This window comes from Aegilops tauschii, chromosome 5 (genome assembly GCF_002575655.3).
Source record: "Aegilops tauschii subsp. strangulata cultivar AL8/78 chromosome 5, Aet v6.0, whole genome shotgun sequence".
Lineage (NCBI taxonomy): Eukaryota > Viridiplantae > Streptophyta > Magnoliopsida > Poales > Poaceae > Aegilops > Aegilops tauschii.
This window is the reverse complement of record NC_053039.3, coordinates 370,313,409-370,334,701: the sequence shown is the minus strand read 5'-3', so window position 1 is coordinate 370,334,701 and position 21,293 is coordinate 370,313,409. Positions and strand designations below refer to the sequence as shown.

The 21,293-nt window shown below is 47.1% G+C and overlaps 1 protein-coding gene across 1 annotated transcript; it reads left to right on the top strand.

The window, feature by feature from the left end:
* The first annotated feature begins 1,349 nt into the window (after positions 1–1,349).
* On the top strand, positions 1,350–2,192 carry LOC109785270 (uncharacterized). Its single transcript, XM_020343866.1, has 2 exons — positions 1,350–1,511; positions 1,563–2,192. The coding sequence occupies exons 1-2, from the start codon at positions 1,350–1,352 to the stop codon at positions 2,190–2,192; spliced, it is 792 nt and encodes a 263-aa protein (XP_020199455.1).
* The last annotated feature ends 19,101 nt before the right edge of the window (positions 2,193–21,293 follow it).

Below are 21,293 nucleotides of genomic sequence, written 5' to 3'. Positions count from 1 at the left end.
ATTGTAGCGGTGTCATGGGAAGGAGGGTCCATAGTCAGGCCCCGGGAATGTTTCCGTGTCAGTGAACCTCGTTAAAAAAATCCCGGTGTCGTGCCTCGTGTGATTGTTTGGTCCTCGATAGATTTACTACGCGCCTCGGATTAATTCTAACAAAGTGATCTCCAAGTGTATGGTCAATCATCTTTGTCCTATCCTTGATGAGCTTATTTCGGATATTTAGAGTGCCTTCATTCCCAGGAGAATGATAACGAACAATGCGTTCATTGACTTTAGTGCTTTCACAAGATTTAGCATAGCAGGTGTGAGCTTAACACCCATTGTGTATACAAGCTAGACCTTGCAGAGGCCTATGCCCATGTGGAATGGAATTTCCTTCGTGAGTTCCTTACTAAGCTCGAATTTAATCAGAAGTGGGTGTAGTGGGTCATGAAGTGTGTCTGCTCTATTAGGTATTGGGTTAGATGCAATGGAGAACTACTTGATTTATTTTCCCAATCGATTGAGCCCATATCGCTTCCTATTTGTGGTTGATGGACTCACAAGCATCCTAAATAGAGAAGTTTTGGACGGCAGATTGACTCCTATCAAAGTGGCCAGAAACACTCTTGGTATTTCTAATATTTTATTCGCTGATGACAGTCAAAGCGTATGTGAATCAAGCATTGGTCATTCTGCAGCCCATTGGCAACATTTCTAAGATGTACGAGCAAATGTTAATTGCTATTTCGTGAAGTTTGCCCGACGCATGTGAGAGAAGACATAAAAGAGATTCAGGGTGAGACTACCACTTTTGAGTCCAAATACCTTGGTCTGCCAACCACCGAGGGGAGGATCAAGAATGGGAACTTCCAACCCATCATGAATAGGCTCAGAAAAATGTGTAACTAATGGAATGCGAAATACATGTTACACGCGGGAAAGGAAGCCAACATTAAATTTTTGATCCAAGCCTTATTCAAGAATTCAGCCGATTAAATCAGTTAACTTGCCGATTAATCCCTACTTGTAGAGTCAGTGAGTAGTCGATACACTAATAAATTGGCCGATTAATTGATGAACTTACCGATTAGCCTATTAATCCCCTGCTCGGCAGCCAACTGAGCAGCTACCGGTTAACGATTTTCTCAACAATGGATCCAAGTGTTAAACAGAATGTTGTTATAGATTAGGAGGCTGTTAATATTTGTAGTTATCTCCTTATCTCTTGTAACAACCTATGTAATCTCGGCTATGTCGTGCCCTAGAGGCTGCATATATAAACACTCCCCCGGCCGCCCTATGGGCTGTGCCAAATCCCAATCTCCTTCTTCTGTTTCACATGGTATCATGCCATCACGCGTAATCGCACGATGGGTTCCCCGACGGCCTCCGCTTCCTCCTCCTCTGCTCTCTCAACCCTATCACTGCCCACCGCCTTCAACGGTCCGCCGGCGTCCGCCGTCCCCTCGCCATCTGCTAGCCTTATCACCGCCAAGCTCACCACCTCCAACTTCCTCCTATGGCGAGCTCAGGTTCTTCCTCCTCTGCGCATCGCCGGAGCTAACCCTGCGTATGCCAACTAGTACCGTCAGGACCAGATTGTTCTCAGCTACCTCCTCGCCTCTCTCTCCGATGAAGTGCTGCAGCAGGTGCATCGGTTTGAAACGTCTCGCGCCATCTGGGCGCATGTCGAGGAGATGTACAACATCCACTGTCGTGCCAGCATCATCCAGATCAAGCTGGACATGGCGGTCTTCCGGAAGGGCAACCTCTCCATGGCGGACTACTTCGCCAAGATCCGCACCAACGCCGACCAGCTTGCTGCCGTCGGCCATGCCATGCGTGATGAGGACATCATCACCGCCGTCATCACCGGCCTCGACAGCGACTACGAGCCACTCATCATTGCTGCCACGACTTGCCTTGATGGAATGTCTCTTGGGGAGTTTTACTCCCACGCCATCGCCTTCGAACGCCGTCGTGAGTACAACGCCGCTCGTCTTCATCCCAGCGGCTCCTCCGTCAACTACGTCGCTCGGGACACCAACGGCAACACCAACAACAACCCTCCCAATCGGGGCAAGGGCAACTACCGCGGCAAGGGTCGCGGCAACGGCGGTGACCGCGACGGCTACAACAATTCTTGCGGAGGTGACCGCGGGAACCGTGGCGGGGGTGGTGCGCGCCAGCAAGGCGACTTCGGCGGCAACTGAGGCGGTGACCGCGGCGATTATTGCGATTGAGGTGACAACTGCGTCTAGTGCCAGCTCTGCCGCGGTCCTGGGCACTATGCCTGGGAGTGCGGCCAGCGCTACAACCACGCCTTCCAACCCCAACAATCCAAGATGGCTGGTCTCGCTGCTGCATCTCCTCCTTCCATCTTAGGAGATCGCGCCTGGTTCACTGACACCGACGCCACCGACCACATCACTGGCGACCTCGATCGCCTCATGATCCGAGAGAAGTATCCAGGGAGGGATCGCATCCACACAGCCGACGGTTCAGGTTTGCACATAGCTCATCGTGGTCATGCAATTCTTCCTACTCCCTCTGCAAATCTGAAACTTCGCAATATCTTGTATGTCCCTAATGCTGACAAAAATCTTCTTTCCATTAATCGTCTTGCCGTTGATAATCATGCTTATCTAAAGTATTACCCTACTCATTTTCTTATGAAGGATTTGATCACCAAGAGGGTTCTACTTCAAGGCAGATGTGAGAATGGGCTCTATCCCATTCGGCCATCACCTCCTCGTGCTTTGTCTTCGGTTAGGTTATCTGTTGAAGATTGGCATGCAAGACTTGGCCATCCCTCCACACAAGTTGTTCAACAAATTTTATCTTCAAATAAGCTAGCTTCATCTAGTCGGTCTTTGACCCATGTGTGTAATGCTTGTCAGCAAGGCAAAGCACACCAGCACCTTTCCCTAGATCATCGAGTGTTTCTTCCTTTCCCTTAGAACTTATTTTTTCGGATGTGTGGGGACCTGCCAAAACCTCTTCTGGTGGGTTCCAGTACTATGTCTCATTCATTGATGATTATAGTAAGTTTGTTTGGATTTATCTTATCAAACGGAAATGTGATGTGTTTGATGTCTTTCGTGATTTTCTTGCTCACGTTGAACGCCTCTTGTCTCGTAAAGTTCTATGTGTTCAGTCCGACTGGGGTGGTGAGTACGAGAAACTCAGCAACATCTTTTTTCATCAACTTGGTATTATGCATCACGTTTCCTGTCCACACACACATCAACAGAACGGTTCTGCCGAAAGGAAACACCGTCACATTGTTGACATGGGGTTATCTCTGTTATCACATGCGTCTATGCCCCTTCGTTTTTGGGATGAGGCATATCTTTCATCTTGCTACCTCATAAATCGACTTCCTAGTCGTGTCATTGGCAACACAAGTCCTATGGAAAAAATGTTTAACACCAAACCCGACTATACATCTCTCCGTACGTTTGGGTGTGCTTGTTGGCCCAACTTACGCCCCTACAACACACACAAACTTGCTTTTCGATATCAACAATGTGTCTTTGTTGGGTACAGCATTCGTCACAAGGGCTACAAGTGCTTACACTTGCCCACTACCCGCGTGTACATCTCTCGCGATGTCACGTTTAACGAACAGGTTTCTCCATTCGCTAGTCCTCTCCCCTCTCCCATACCACCCAGGGTAGCCGAACATGCCATATTGTTATTTTCGCATGACCACATGAACTATTGTACCCCTGGTTTGCGTGCTAACTTGGATGCAGGATCTCCCACGGCGCAGAAAATCCCAGGCGAAACCACCACGGGATCCCAGGAGATCCTGGTGACCGATCCGAGGCTGATCCGGTCTTGGATCCCGCGCTGTCAGCGGACAGTGACGCGTCTTCCCCCGCGCCAGGCAGCGGCGGTGCAGCGGCCTCCGCAGTGGGCCGCGTGGCGCCCACTGACGGGTCGGCCTCCCCTCCACCCGCACCCGCGGCTCCACCCGCGCCAGTGGCGAGGTCCACACCTTGGCCGGCTTTCCTCCAGCCCGACATGTCTCGGGCCGAGCCACACGTGGCTTCAGGGCGGGCTGCCGCTGCAGTTCCTGCCGCCCCGCCAGCTACCGGCTCGGGATCCCAGGCGGATCTCAGTCCCGCTCGCCCTGCCGCTGGTACGGGATCCGAGGAGCATCTCCCACCTGGATCTTCTGCTCCGTGCGGATCCGATGCTCCGCCCGTCCACACCATGGTGACTCGCCTACGTGACAACACACGCAAGACCATGCAACGCACCGATGGCACGGTCACGTATGACCCGTCTCGACGTGCGTTTCTCGCCTCGCGGGAACCTACTGATCATCGTGAAGCTCTCCATTCTCCCGCGTGGCGTGCGGCCATGCAACTCGAGCTTGCGGCTCTTCATCACAATGGCACCTGGTCTTTGGCACCTGATCGACTGCAAATGGGTTTTCAAACTCGAGCACAAGGCGGATGGAACAGTTGATCGTTATAAGGCACGACTCCTTGCAAAGGGGTTCAAACAACGATATGGCTTGGACTATGATGATACGTTCAGTCCCGTCGTCAAACCGGTCACTGTTCGCTTGGTTCTCTCCATTGCAGTCTCTCGTGGGTGGTGCTTGTGTCAGCTGGATGTCCAAAACGCCTTCATGGTGTTCTTCAAGAAGAGGTGTACATGCGACAACCCCCTAGTTTTGTGGATCCCAGGGCTCCACGACATCTCTGCAAGCTCAGGAAGGCAATCTATGGTCTTAAACAAGCTCCTCGAGCGTGGTATTCCAGGCTCAGTTCTCGGCTTCTCCAACTTGGTTTTGTGGCATCTAAGGCTGACACCTCCTTGTTTGTCTTTCATCATGCTCGTGTCACCATGTTTATGCTTGTGTATGTGGATGATATCATTGTGGCCAGCTCGTCTCCTACTGCTACCACCGAGTTGCTTTCTGATCTTCAGGCTTCCTTTGCTATCAAAGATCTCGGTCCTCTGCATTACTTCCTTGGAGTTGAGGTGAGATCGTCGCCAGGGGGGGTTGTACTTTCTCAACAGAAGTATATTGGTGACATTCTTCATCGAGCAAATATGGAAAATTGCAATATCTCCACCACACCCATGTCTTCGGCTGAGAAGCTCACCAAGGAAAGTGGGTCGCCATTGTCTCAAGATGATAGCACCAAGTATCGTAGTCTGGTTGGTGCTCTTCAATATCTAACACTTACAACCAGATATATCCTTTGCAGTAAACCGTGTTTGCCAGTTTCTTCATGCACCCACAACTATACATCTCTCAGCAGTCAAACGGATTTTGAGATACTTAAAGTATACTCGGAGCATGGGCCTCCCTATAAGGAAATCCCCTTCAATGCTGTTGAGCTGTTTTCTGATGCAGATTGGGCAGGGTGCAGTGATGATCGGAGGTTGATAGCCCACAAGTATAGGGGATCGCAACAGTTTTCGAGGGTAGAGTATTCAACCCAAATTTATTGATTCGACACAGGGGGAGCCAAAGAATATTCTCAAGTATTAGCAGTTGAGTTGTCAATTCAACCACACCTGGATAATTTAGTATCTGCAGCAAAGTATTTAGTAGCAAAGTAGTATGGAAGTAACGGTAACGGTAGCAGAAGTAATATTTTTGGGTTTTGTAGTGATTGTAACAGTAGCAACGGAAAAGTAAATAAGCGGAGAACAATATGTGAAAAGCTCGCACGCATTGGATCGGTGATGGAGAATTATGCCGGATGCGGTTCATCATGTAACAGTCATAACATAGGGTGACACATTGTTGGGAATCGTAGCATAATTTAAAATTTTCCTACGCTCACCAAGATGCATCTATGGAGTCTACTAGCAACGAGGGGAAAGGAGTGGATCTACATACCCTTGTAGATCGCGAGCGGAAGCGTTCCAATGAACGTGGATGACGGAGTCGTACTCGCCGTGATCCAAATCACCGATGACCGAGTGCCGAACGGACGGCACCTCCGCGTTCAACACACGTACGGTGCAGCGACGTCTCCTCCTTCTTGATCCAGCAAGGGGGAAGGAGAGGTTGATGGAGATCCAACAGCACGACGGCGTGGTGGTGGATGTAGCGGGTCTCCGGCAGGGCTTCGCCGAGCTTCTGCGAGAGAGAGAGAGGTGTTGCAGGGGAGGAGGGAGGCGCCCAAGGCTTAGATGTTGCTGCCCTCCCTTCCCCCCACTATATATAGGGCCAAGGGAGAGGGGGGGGCGCAGCCTTGCCCCTTCCTTCAAGGAAGGGTGCGGCCAGGGGGGAGTCCTTCCCCCCCAAGGCACCTCGGAGGTGCCTTCCCCCTTTAGGACTCTCCCTTCTTTCTTATCTCTTGCGCATGGGCCTCTTGGGGCTGGTGCCCTTGGCCCATATAGGCCAAGGCGCACCCCTTACAGCCCATGTGGCCCCCCGGGGCTGGTGGACCCCCTTGGTGGACCCCCGGACCCCTTTCGGCACTCCCGGTACAATACCGATAAAGCGCGAAACTTTTCCGGCGACCAAAATAAGACTTCCCATATATAAATCTTTACCTCCGGACCATTCCGGAACCTCTCGTGACGTCCGGGATCTCATCCGGGACTCCGAACAACTTTCGGGTTTCCGCATACATATATCTCTACAACCCTAGCGTCACCGGACCTTAAGTGTGTAGACCCTACGGGTTCGGGAGACATGCAGACATGACCGAGACGCCTCTCCGGTCAATAACCAACAGCGGGATCTGGATACCCATGTTGGCTCCCACATGTTCCACGATGATATCATCGGATGAACCACGGTGTCGAGGATTCAATCAATCCGTATGCAATTCCCTTTGTCAATCGGTATGTTACTTGCCCGAGATTCGATCGTCGGTATCCCAATACCTTGTTCAATCTCGTTACCGGCAAGTCTCTTTACTCGTACCGCAATGCATGATCCCGTGACTAACGCCTTAGTCATATTGAGCTCATTATGATGATGCATTACCGAGTGGGCCCAGAGATACCTCTCCGTCACACGGAGTGACAAATCCCAGTCTCGATCCGTGCCAACCCAACAGACACTTTCGGAGATACCCGTAATGCACCTTTATAGTCACCCAGTTACGTTGTGACGTTTGGCACACCCAAAGCACTCCTACGGTATCCGGGAGTTGCACGATCTCATGGTCCAAGGAAAAGATACTTGACATTGGAAAAGCTCTAGCAAACGAAACTACACGATCTTTTATGCTATGCTTAGGATTGGGTCTTGTCCATCACATCATTCTCCTAATGATGTGATCCCGTTATCAATGACATCCAATGTCCATAGTCAGGAAACCATGACTATCTGTTGATCAACGAGCTAGTCAACTAGAGGCTTACTAGGGACAGGTTGTGGTCTATGTATTCACACATGTATCACGATTTCCGGACAATACAATTATAGCATGAATAATAGACAATTACCATGAACAAAGAAATATAATAATAACCATTTATTATTGCCTCTAGGGCATATTTCCAACAGTCTCCCACTTGCACTAGAGTCAATAATCTAGTTACATTGTGATGAATCGAACACCCATTGCGTCCTGGTGTTGATCATGTTTTGCCCTAGGGAGAGGTTTAGTCAACGGATCTGCTACATTCAGGTCCGTGTGCACTTTACAAATATCTATGTCTCCATTTTGAACACTTTCACGAATGGAGTTGAAGCGACGCTTGATATGTCTGGTCTTCCTGTGAAACCTTGGCTCCTTCGCAAGGGCAATAGCTCCAGTGTTGTCACAAAACAGAGTCATTGGGCCCGACGCATTGGGAATCACCCCTAGGTCGGTAATGAACTCCTTCATCCAGACTGCTTCCTGTGCTGCCTCCGAGGCTGCCATGTACTCCGCTTCACATGTAGATCCCGCCACGACGCTTTGCTTGCAACTGCACCAGCTTACTGCTCCTCTATTCAATATATACACGTATCCGGTCTGTGACTTCGAGTCATCCAGATCTGTGTCGAAGCTAGCGTCGACGTATCCCTTTACGACGAGCTCTTCGTCACCTCCATAAACGAGAAACATATCCTTAGTCCTCTTCAGGTACTTCAGGATATTCTTGACCGCTGTCCAGTGTTCCTTGCCGGGATTACTTTGGTACCTTCCTACCAAACTTACGGCAAGGTTTACATCAGGTCTGGTACACAGCATGGCATACATAATAGACCCTATGGCCGAGGCATAGGGGATGACACTCATCTGTTCTATATCTTCTGCCGTGGTCGGGCATTGAGCCGTGCTCAATTGCACACCTTGCAATACAGGCAAGAACCCCTTCTTGGACTGATCCATACTGAACTTCTTCAATATCTTGTCAAGGTATGTACTCTGTGAAAGACCAATGAGGCGTCTTGATCTATCTCTATAGATTTTGATGCCTAATATATAAGCAGCTTCTCCAAGGTCCTTCATTGAAAAACACTTATTCAAATAGGCCTTTATACTTTCCAATAATTCTACATCATTTCCCATCAATAATATGTCATCCACATATAATATGAGAAATGCTACAGAGCTCCCACTCACTTTCTTGTAAACACAGGCTTCTCCATAAGTCTGTGTAAACCCAAACGCTTTGATCATCTCATCAAAGCGAATGTTCCAACTCCGAGATGCTTGCACCAGCCCATAGATTGAGCGTTGGAGCTTGCATACTTTGTTAGCATTCTTAGGATCGACAAAACCTTCCGGCTGCATCATATACAACTCTTCCTTAAGGAAGCCGTTTTGACGTCCATCTGCCATATCTCATAATCATAGTATGCGGCAATTGCTAACATGATTCGGACGGACTTCAGCTTCGCTACGGGTGAGAAAGTCTCATCGTAGTCAACCCCTTGAACTTGTCGATAACCCTTAGCGACAAGTCGAGCTTTGTAGATGGTCACATTACCATCTGCGTCCGTCTTCTTCTTAAAGATCCATTCGTTTTCTATGGCTCGCCACTCATCGGGCAAGTCAGTCAAAGTCCATACTTTGTTTTCATACATGGATTCTATCTCGGATTTCATGGCTTCTAGCCATTTGTCGGAATCCGGGCCCGCCATCGCTTCTTCATAGTTCGAAGGTTCACCGTTGTCTAACAACATGATTTCAAGGACAGGGTTGCCGTACCACTCTGGTGCGGAACGTGTCCTTGTGGACCTACGAAGTTCAGTGGCAACTTGATCCGAAGCTTCATGATCATCATCATTAACTTCCTCCCCCGTCGGTGTAGGCACCACAGGAACATTTTCCCGCGCTGCGCTATTTTCCGACTCGGAAGGGGTGACTATCACCTCATCAAGTTCCACTTTCCTCCCACTCAATTCTTTCGAGAGAAACTCCTTCTCTAGAAAGGACCCGTTCTTGGCAACGAAGATCTTGCCTTCGGATCTGAGGTAGAAGGTGTACCCAATAGTTTCCTTAGGGTATCCTATGAAGACGCATCTTTCCGATTTGGGTTCGAGCTTTTCAGGTTGAAGTTTCTTGACATAAGCATCGCATCCCCAAACTTTTAGAAACGACAGCTTAGGTTTCTTCCCAAACCATAATTCATACGGTGTCGTCTCAACGGATTTAGACGGTGCCCTATTTAAAGTGAATGCGGCAGTCTCTAAAGCATAACCCCAAAATGAGAGCGGTAAATCGGTAAGAGACATCATAGATCGCACCATATCCAATAGAGTGCGATTACGACGTTCGGACACACCATTTCTCTGAGGTGTTCCAGGCGGCGTGAGTTGTGAAACTATTCCACATTTCCTTAAGTGTGTACCAAATTCGTGACTTAAATATTCTCCACCACGATCTGATCGTAAGAATTTTATTTTCCTGTCACGTTGATTCTCAACCTCACTCTGAAATTCCTTGAACTTTTCAAAGATTTCAGACTTGTGTTTTATTAGGTAGACATACCCATATCTACTTAAATCATCAGTGAGAGTGAGAACATAACGATATCCTCCGCGAGCCTCAACACTCATTGGACCACACACATCGGTATGTATGATTTCCAATAAGTTGGTTGCTCGCTCCATTGTTCCGGAGAACGGAGTCTTGGTCATCTTACCCATGAGGCATGGTTCGCACGTGTCAAATGATTCGTAATCAAGAGACTCCAAAAGTCCATCTGCATGGAGCTTCTTCATGCGCTTGACACCAATGTGACCAAGGCGGCAGTGCCACAAGTATGTGGGACTATCGTTAACTTTACATCTTTTGGTATTCACACTATGAACATGTGTAACATCACGTTCGAGATTTATCAAAAATAAACCATTGACCAGAGGGGCATGACCATAAAACATATCTCTCAAATAAATAGAACAACCATTATTCTCAGATTTAAATGAGTAGCCATCTCGAATTAAACGAGATCCAGATAAAATGTTCATGCTCAAAGCTGGCACTAAATAACAATTATTGAGGTTTAAAACTAATCCCGTGGGTAGATGCAGAGGTAGCGTGCCGACGGCGATCACATCGACCTTGGAACCATTCCCGACGCGCATCGTCACCTCGTCCTTTGCCAGTCTCCGTTTATTCCGTAGTTCCTGTTTTGAGTTACAAATATGAGCAACCGCACCGGTATCAAATACCCAGGAGCTACTACGAGTACTGGTAAGGTACACATCAATTACTTGTATATCACATATACCTTGGGTGTTGCCGGCCTTCTTCTTGTCCGCTAAATATTTGGGGCAGTTCCGCTTCCAGTGACCACTTCCCTTGCAGTAAAAGCACTCAGTCTCGGGCTTGGGTCCATTCTTTGACTTCTTCCCGGTAACTGGCTTACCGGGCGCGGCAACTCCCTTGCCGTCCTTCTTGAAGTTCTTCTTACCCTTGCCCTTCTTGAACTTAGTGGTTTTATTCACCATCAAAACTTGATGTTCTTTTCTGATCTCTACCTCAGCTGATTTCAGCATTGAATATACCTCGGGAATGGTCTTTTCCATCCCCTGCATATTGTAGTTCATCACAAAGCTCTTGTAGCTTGGTGGAAGCGACTGGAGGATTCTGTCAATGACCGCGTCATCCGGGAGATTAACTCCCAGCTGAGACAAGCGGTTGTGCAACCCAGACATTCTGAGTATGTGCTCACTAACAGAACTGTTCTCCTCCATTTTACAGCTGAAGAACTTGTCGGAGACATCATATCTCTCGACCCGGGCATGAGCTTGAAAAACCAGTTTCAGCTCCTCGAACATCTCATATGCTCCATGTTTCTCAAAACGCTTTTGGAGACCCGGTTCTAAGCTGTAAAGCATGCCGCACTGAACGAGGGAGTAATCATCAGCACGCTGCTGCCAAGCGTTCATAATGTCTTGGTTCTCAGGGATTGGTGCTTCACCTAGCGGTGCTTCTAAGACATAATCTTTCTTGGCTGCTATGAGGATGATCCTCAGGTTCCGGACCCAGTCCGTATAGTTGCTGCCATCATCTTTCAGCTTGGTTTTCTCTAGGAACGCGTTGAAATTGAGGACAACGTGGGCCATTTGATCTACAATACATAGTGTAAAGATTTTAGACTAAGTTCATGATAATTAAGTTCATATAATCAAATTATTTAATGAACTCCCACTCAGATAGACATCCCTCTCGTCATCTAAGTGAAACATGATCCGAGTTCAACTAGGCCGTGTCCGATCATCACGTGAGACAGACTAGTCAAGATCGGTGAACATCTCCATGTTGATCGTATCTTCTATACAACTCATGCTCGACCTTTCGGTCCTCCGTGTTCCGAGGCCATGTCTGTACATGCTAGGCTCGTCAAGTCAACCTAAGTGTATTGCGTGTGTTCCGAGGCCATGTCTGTACATGCTAGGCTCGTCAACACCCGTTGTATTCGAACGTTAGGATCTATCACACCCGATCATCACGTGGTGCTTCGAAACAACGAACCTTCGCAACGGTGCACAGTTAGGGTGAACACTTTCTTGAAATTATTATAAGGGATCATCTTACTTACTACCGTCGTTCTAAGCAAATAAGATGCAAAAACATGATAAACATCACATGCAATCATATAGTGACATGATATGGCCAATATCATCATGCTCCTTTGATCTCCATCTTCGGGGCACCATGATCATCTTCTTCACTGGCATGACACCATGATCCCCATCATCATGATCTCCATCATTGTGTCTTCATGAAGTCGTCACGCCAATGATTACTTCTACTTGTATGGCTAACGCGTTTAGCAACAAAGTAAAGTAAATTACATGGCGTTATTCAATGACATGCAGGTCATGCAAAATAATAAAGACAACTCCTATGGCTCCTGCCGGTTGTCATACTCATCGACATGCAAGTCGTGATTCCTATTACAAGAATATGATCAATCTCATACATCACATATATCATTCATCACATCTTCTGGCCATATCATATCACATATATCACTTGCTGCAAAAACAAGTTAGACGTCCTCTAATTGTTGTTGCAAGTTTTACGTGGTTTGTAGGTTTCTAACAAGAACGTTTTCTTACCTACGTATGACCACAACGTGATTTGCCAATTTCTATTTACCCTTCATAAGGACCCTTTTCATGGAATCCGTTCCGACTAAAGTAGGAGAGACAGACACCCGCTAGCCACCTTATGCAACTAGTGCATGTCAATCGGTGGAACCTGTCTCACGTAAGCGTACGTGTAAGGTCGGTCCGGGCCGCTTCATCCTACAATGCCGCCGAAACAAGAAACGACTAGTAGCGGCAAGAAGAATTGGCAACATCAACGCCCACAACTTCTTTGTGTTCTACTCGTGCATAGTAACTACGCATAGGCCTGGCTCATGATGCCACTGTTGGGAATCGTAGCATAATTTAAAATTTTCCTACGCTCACCAAGATGCATCTATGGAGTCTACTAGCAACGAGGGGAAAGGAGTGCATCTACATACCCTTGTAGATCGCGAGCGGAAGCGTTCCAATGAACGTGGATGACGGAGTCGTACTCGCCGTGATCCAAATCACCGATGACCGAGTGCCGAACGGACGGCACCTCCGCGTTCAACACACGTACGGTGCAGCGACGTCTCCTCCTTCTTGATCCAGCAAGGGGGAAGGAGAGGTTGATGGAGATCCAACAGCACGACGGCGTGGTGGTGGATGTAGCGGGTCTCCAGCAGGGCTTCGCCGAGCTTCTGCGAGAGAGAGAGAGGTGTTGCAGGGGAGGAGGGAGGCGCCCAAGGCTTAGATGTTGCTGCCCTCCCTTCCCCCCACTATATATAGGGCCAAGGGAGAGGGGGGGGGGGCGCAGCCTTGCCCCTTCCTTCAAGGAAGGGTGCGGCCAGGGGGGAGTCCTTCCCCCCCAAGGCACCTCGGAGGTGCCTTCCCCCTTTAGGACTCTCCCTTCTTTCTTATCTCTTGCGCATGGGCCTCTTGGGGCTGGTGCCCTTGGCCCATATAGGCCAAGGCGCACCCCTTACAGCCCATGTGGCCCCCCGGGGCTGGTGGAACCCCTTGGTGGACACCCGGACCCCTTTCGGCACTCCCGGTACAATACCGATAAAGCGCGAAACTTTTCCGGCGACCAAAATAAGACTTCCCATATATAAATCTTCACCTCCGGACCATTCCGGAACCTCTCGTGACGTCCGGGATCTCATCCGGGACTCTGACCAACTTTTGGGTTTCCGCATACATATATCTCTACAACCCTAGCGTCACCGGACCTTAAGTGTGTAGACCCTATGGGTTCGGGAGACATACAGATATGACCGAGACGCCTCTCCGGTCAATAACCAATAGCGGGATCTGGATACCCATGTTGGCTCCCACATGTTCCACGATGATCTCATCGGATGAACCACGGTGTCGAGGATTCAATCAATCTGTATGCAATTCCCTTTGTCAATCGGTATGTTACTTGCCCGAGATTCGATCGTCGGTATCCCCATACCTTGTTCAATCTCGTTACCGGCAAGTCTCTTTACTCGTACCGCAATGCATGATCCCGTGACTAACGCCTTAGTCACATTGAGCTCATTATGATGATGCATTACCGAGTGGGCCCAGAGATACCTCTCCGTCACACGGAGTGACAAATCCCAGTCTCGATCCGTGCCAACCCAACAGACACTTTCGGAGATACCCGTAGTGCACCTTTATAGTCACCCAGTTACGTTGTGACGTTTGGCACACCCAAAGCACTCCTACGGTATCCGGGAGTTGCACGATCTCATGGTCTAAGGAAAAGATACTTGACATTGGAAAAGCTCTAGCAAACGAAACTACACGATCTTTTATGCTATGCTTAGGATTGGGTCTTGTCCATCACATCGTTCTCCTAATGATGTGATCCCGTTATCAATGACATCCAATGTCCATAGTCAGGAAACCATGACTATCTGTTGATCAACGAGCTAGTCAACTAGAGGCTTACTAGGGACACGTTGTGGTCTATGTATTCACACATGTATTACGATTTCCGGACAATACAATTATAGCATGAATAATAGACAATTACCATGAACAAAGAAATATAATAATAACCATTTATTATTGCCTCTAGGTTTGAATTTTCATCTTCATGCAATTCTCAAACTATCCTGTTTGATCTTTATGAAAATTCTTATACTATGGACTTAGAGGATTTTACCACTGCTTGCAAACTTCCACAATGGGGTAGTACTAGTGAGCCTCGCAAATCTAAGTTTAGGAATTTTCTTGCTAGTATAACTGTGGGTGAATCTAGAGACATTGCACAAGCTACCATAGGGAGCATTCATTTTCCGGCTATACATTATTTTGCTCTCTTCATAGGTAGGTGCATAAATGGTAAGGATGAAGCATGTCACATGTGTGTCCCTGACCTCAGTACTATTAGGAGTGCTGTGTTAGGAGAAAAACATTATAATTTGGGAGCCATTGTTGCACGTAGGTTGCATCATAATAGATTTAATGGAGATTTCTTTGGTGGAATTTATGCAACCCGTATAGCCAATTTTCTTGGTGTAACCATACGTGAGGATGATGTTGAGTTGCCTCCTGCTTATTTGGATTATGAGGCTATGGTTCGTCATCATTTTGTTGAGAGGAACGATCAGTTCCTCCAGTACCGACTAATCTTTGACAGACGACGCACCTATCACGTCGCTCTCCCTGCTTCTACTTTCTTTGACTTTCAGGCAAAAGGGAGATATTTTATAACCAGAGAGGAGGCGGAAGAGTATAAGAGGAGGGCTGAGATAGCTCGCCTCCAAGCTGCATCCCACGATGCAATAACTGCTGCATCTCAGTACGACCCCAACTATAACTTTGGATATCCGCCAGGCCATCCGTGGCAATAAACCAACTTTGGCCAAAAGCCTAAGCTTGGGGGAGTACGTATTTCCCACCGACATTACATTTATGTTTACACACTCATTGCTAGTTGTCGGTGCTCATACTCTTTCATTGTACTATCCATGCTAGTTTATTTTCTCTTTTTTATGCTTTCTTCTTGTGTGTTTGATAAACCTTAAGAAAACCAAAAAAATTAGTTGTAGCTTTTAGCTAGTTTACTTTCTTGCTGTAGTAGTAATAATTAAAAAGAAAACCCAAAAAGATTTCCTGTTCTTCTTCTGCTTGTTGGGAGCTTTCCCGTGTAAATAGTTTTTATTTCTTTTCTTTTCTTTGGGGGTCGATAGGAGAAGACCATAATTAAATTGTTGAAGTGGCTCTTATATGCATTATTGTTGATTTAACCAAGAGCCCATATTGCCTTGTCTTCTCCTGCTTATTGAATGCTCGCAGATTCTAGCTTAGTCCAATGCACGTGCACTATTATTATTATTCACATCGTTCGGTCGTGCAAGTGAAAGGCAATAATGATGATATATGATGGACTGATTGAGATGAGAGAAGCTGGTATGAACTCGACCTCTCTTGTTTTTGTAAATATGATTAGTTCATCGTTCCTGATTCAGCCTATTATGAATAAACATGTTTGCAATGACAATTAGAGATTATAGTTGCTTATGCCAAGCTTAATTAGCTAGGAGCTTATAATTGTTTACCTTGCGTGCCAACATGCTATTAAAATGGTTGTGATGTGGTATGATGGGGTGGTATCCTCCTTTGAATGATTCAAGTGACTTGACTTGGCACATGTTCACACATGTAGTTGAAACAAATCAACATAGCCTTCATGATATTTATGTTCATGGTGGATTATATCCTACACATGCTTGCACTCAATGTTCATTAATTTTAATGCATGTTCATGACTGTTGTCGCTCTCTAGTTGGTCGCTTCCCAGTTTTTTGCTAGCCTTTACTTGTACTAAGCGGGAATACTGCTTGTGTATCCAATCCCTTAAACCCCAAAGTTATTCCAGATGAGTCCACCATACCTTCCTATATATGCGGTATCTACCTGTCGTTCCAAGTAAATTTGTATGTGCCAAACTCTAAACCTTCAAATGGAATTCTGTTTTGTATCCTCGAATAGCTCATGTATCAACTAGGGATGTCCGTATCTTCCATGCTAGGCGGGTTATTCTCAAGAGGAGTGGACTCCGCTCCTCAGTCACGAGAAAATGGCTGGTCACCGGGATGCCCAGTCCCGTGCTTTATGCAAATCAAATCAAAATAATTGCAAACAAAACTCCCCCGGGACTGTTGTTAGTTGGAGGCACTCGTTGTTTCGAGCAAGCCATGGATTGATGCTTGTTGGTGGAGGGGGAGTATAAAATTTACCATTCTGTTTGGGAACCACCTATAATGTGTGTAGCATGGAAGATACCGCCATCTCTTGGTTGTTATGTTGACAATGAAAGTATGCCGCTCAAAATATTATTCATCTCTATTTCAAAACCGAGCTCTGGCACCTCTACAAATCCCTGCTTCCCTCTGCGAAGGGCCTATCTATTTACTTTTATGTTGAGTCATCACCCTCTTATTAAAAAGCACCAGCTAGAGAGCACTGCTGTCATTTGCATCAGTTATTATTAATTTATATTGGGTATGACTAGATCTCTTTTACCATGAATTACAATGTTTAGTCAGTCCTTGATCTTTAAAGGTGCTCTGCATTTATGTTTTGCGGTCTCAGAAAGGGCTAGCGAGATACCATCTTGTTATATCATATCATGATTGTTTTGATAAAGTGTTGTCATCCGAGATTTATTATTATTGCTCGCTAGTTGATTATGCCATTGATATGAGTAAACATGGGACCTAAGACTTATTGTGAATATGGTTAGTTCATAATCTTTGCTGAAAACTTGAATGCTGGCTTTACATATTTACAACAACAAGAGCAAACAGAGTTTGTAAAAGTTTTTCTTTATCACTTTCAGTTTATCAACTGAATTGCTTGAGGACAAGCAAAGTTTAAAGCTTGGGGGAGTTGATACGTCTCCGTCATATCTACTTTTCCAAACACTTTTGCCCTTGTTTTGGACTCTAACTTGCATGATTTGAATGGAACTAACCCGGACTGACGCTGTTTTCAGCAGAATTGCCATGGTGTTATTTATGTGCAGAAACAAAAGTTCTCAGAATGACCTGAAACTCCACGGAGATTATTTTTGGAAATAATAAAAATTACTAGCGAAAGAATCAAGGCCAGGGGCCCACACCCTTGCCACGAGGGTGGGGGGCGCGCCCCTGCCTTGTGGGCCCCCCGGAGCTCCACCGACCTCAACTCCAACTCCATATATTCGTGTTCGGGGAGAAAAAAATCAGAGAGAAAGATTCATCGCGTTCCACGATACGGAGCCGCCGCCAAGCCCTAAACTCTCTCGGGAGGGCTGATCTGGAGTCCGTTCGGGGCTCCGGAGAGGAGAATCTGTCACCGTCGTCATCATCAACCATCCTCCATCACCAATTTCATGATGCTCACCGCCGTGAGTGAGTAATTCCATCGTAGGCTTGCTGGACTGTGATGGGTTGCATGAGATTTATCATGTAATCGAGTTAGTTTTGTTAGGGTTTGATCCCTAGTATCCACTATGTTCTGAGATTGATGTTGCTATGACTTTGCTATGCTTAACGCTTGTCACTAGGGCCCGAGTGCCATGATTTCAGATATGAACCTATTATGTTTTCATGAATATATGTGAGTTCTTGATCCTATCTTGCAAGTCTATAGTCACTTTACAAGTCTAGAATTGCATGAAGATGAAAATTCAAACCTAGAGGCAATAATAAATGGTTATTATTATATTTCTTTGTTCATGGTAATTGTCTATTATTCATGCTATAATTGTATTGTCCGGAAATCGTAATACATGTGTGAATACATAGACCACAACGTGTCCCTAGTAAGCCTCTAGTTGACTAGCTCGTTGATCAACAGATAGTCATGGTTTCCTGACTATGGACATTGGATGTCATTGATAACGGGATCACATCATTAGGAGAATGATGTGATGGACAAGACCCAATCCTAAGCATAGCATAAAAGATCGTGTAGTTTCGTTTGCTAGAGCTTTTCCAATGTCAAGTATCTTTTCCTTAGACCATGAGATCGTGCAACTCCCGGATACCGTAGGAGTGCTTTGGGTGTGCCAAACGTCACAACGTAACTGGGTGACTATAAAGGTGCACTACGGGTATCTCCGAAAGTGTCTGTTGGGTTGGCACGGATCGAGACTAGGATTTGTCACTCCGTGTGACGGAGAGGTATCTCTGGTCCCACTCGGTAATGCATCATCATAATGAGCTCAATGTGACTAAGGCGTTAGTCACGGGATCATGCATTGCGGTACGAGTAAAGAGACTTGCCGGTAACGAGATTGAACAAGGTATGGGGATACCGACGATCGAATCTCGGGCAAGTAACATACCGATTGACAAAGGGAATTGCATACAGATTGATTGAATCCTCGACACCGTGGTTCATCCGATGAGATCATCGTGGAACATGTGGGAGCCAACATGGGTATCCAGATCCCGCTATTGGTTATTGACCGGAGAGGCGTCTCGGTCATGTCTGCATGTCTCCCGAACCCGTAGGGTCTACACACTTAAGGTCCGGTGACGCTAGGGTTGTAGAGATATATGTATGCGGAAACCCGAAAGTTGGTCAGAGTCCCGGATGAGATCCCGGACGTCACGAGAGGTTCCGGAATGGTCCGGAGGTGAAGAATTATATATAGGAAGTCCAGTTTCGGCCACCAGGAAAGTTTCGGGGGTTACCGGTATTGTACCGGGACCACCGGAAGGGTCCCGGGGGTCCACCGGGTGGGGCCACCTATCCCGGAGGGCCCCGTGGGCTGAAAGTGGAAGGGAACCAGCCCTTAGTGGGCTGGGGCGCCCCCCATGGGCTGCCCCCCATGCGCCTAGGGTTGGGAACCCTAGGGTGGGGGGACTTCCCCCTTGCCTTGGGGGGCAAGTAACCCCTTTCCACCCCTTGGCCGCCGCCCCCCAACCCTAGATGGGTTTTGGCCGGCCCCCCCTCCCAAGGGGGCCTATATAAAGGGGGGGAGGGAGGGCAGCAACGAACAGCCTTGGGCGCCTCCCTCCTCCCCTGCAACACCTCTCTCTCTCTCGTAGAAGCTCGGCGAAGCCCTGCCGGAGACCCGCTACATCCACCACCACGCCGTCGTGCTGTTGGATCTCCATCAACCTCTCCTTCCCCCTTGCTGGATCAAGAAGGAGGAGACGTCGCTGCACCGTACGTGTGTTGAACGCGGAGGTGCCGTCCGTTCGGCACTCGGTCATCGGTGATTTGGATCACGGCGAGTACGACTCCGTCATCCACGTTCATTGGAACGCTTCCGCTCGCAATCTACAAGGGTATGTAGATGCACTCCTATCCCCTCGTTGCTAGTAGACTCCATAGATGCATCTTGGTGAGCGTAGGAAATATTTTAAATTATACTACGATTCCCAACAGTGGCATCATGAGCCAGGTCTATGCGTAGTTACTATGCACGAGTAGAACACAAAGCAGTTGTGGGCGTTGAGTTTGCCAATTCTTCTTGCCGCTACTAGTCTTTTCTTGTTTCGGCGGCATTGTAGGATGAAGCGGCCCGGACCGACCTTACACGTACACTTACGTGAGACAGGTTCCACCGACTGACATGCACTAGATGCATAAGGTGGCTAGCGGGTGTCTGTCTCTCCTACTTTAGTCGGAACGGATTCGATGAAAAGGGTCCTTATGAAGGGTAAATAGAAATTGGCAAATCACGTTGTGTTCATACGTAGGTAAGAAACGTTCTTGCTAGAAACCTACAAACCACGTAAAAAATTGCAACAACAATTAGAGGACGTCTAACTTGTTTTTGCAGCAAGTGCTATGTGATGTGATATGGCCAGAAGATGTGATGAATGATATATGTGATGTATGAGATTGATCATATTCTTGTAATAGGAATCATGACCTACATGTCGATGAGTATGACAACCGGCAGGAGCCATAGGAGTTGTCTTTATTATTTTGTATGACCTGCGTGTCATTGAATAACGCCATGTAAATTACTTTACTTTGTTGCTAAACGCGTTAGCCATAGAAGTAGAAGTAATCGTTGGTGTGACGACTTCATGAAGACACAATGATGGAGATCATGATGATGGAGATCATGGTGTCATGCCGGTGACGAAGATGATCATGGTGCCCCGAAGATGGAGATCAAAGGAGCATGATGATATTGGCCATATCATGTCACTATTTGATTGCATGTGATGTTTATCATGTTTTTGCATCTTATTTGCTTAGAACGACGGTAGCAAGTAGGATGATCCCTTATAATAATTTCAAGAAAGTGTTCACCCTAACTGTGCACCGTTGCGAAGGTTCGTTGTTTCGAAGCACCACGTGATGATCGGGTGTGATAGATTCTAACGTTCGAATACAACGGGTGTTGACGAGCCTAGCATGTACAGACATGGCCTCGAAACACACGCAATACACTTAGGTTGACTTGACGAGCCTAGCATGTACAGACATGGCCTCGGAACACGGAGGACCGAAAGGTCGAGCATGAGTCGTATAGAAGATACGATCAACATGGAGATGTTCACCGATCTTGACTAGTCCGTCTCACGTGATGATCGGACACGGCCTAGTTAAGCTCGGATCATGTTTCACTTAGATGACGAGAGGGATGTCTATCTGAGTGGGAGTTCATTAAATAATTTGATTAGATGAACTCAATTATCATGAACTTAGTCTAAAATCTTTACACTATGTCTTGTAGATCAAATGGCCAATGTTGTCCTCAATTTCAACGCGTTCCTAGAGAAAACCAAGCTGAAAGATGATGGCAGCAACTATACGGACTGGGTCCGGAACCTGAGGCTCATCCTTATAGTAGCCAAGAAAGATTATGTCTTAGAAGCACCGCTAGGTGGTTCACCAATCCCACAGAACC

Bases quoted from the DNA above. Each gene is read 5' to 3' on its own strand.
- LOC109785270 (XM_020343866.1), top strand. From the start codon at position 1,350: ATGGGTTCCCCGACGGCCTCCGCTTCCTCCTCCTCTGCTCTCTCAACC. The intron at 1,512-1,562 runs GTTCTTCCTCCT...TATGCCAACTAG, and splicing joins TCCTCCTATGGCGAGCTCAG to TACCGTCAGGACCAGATTGT.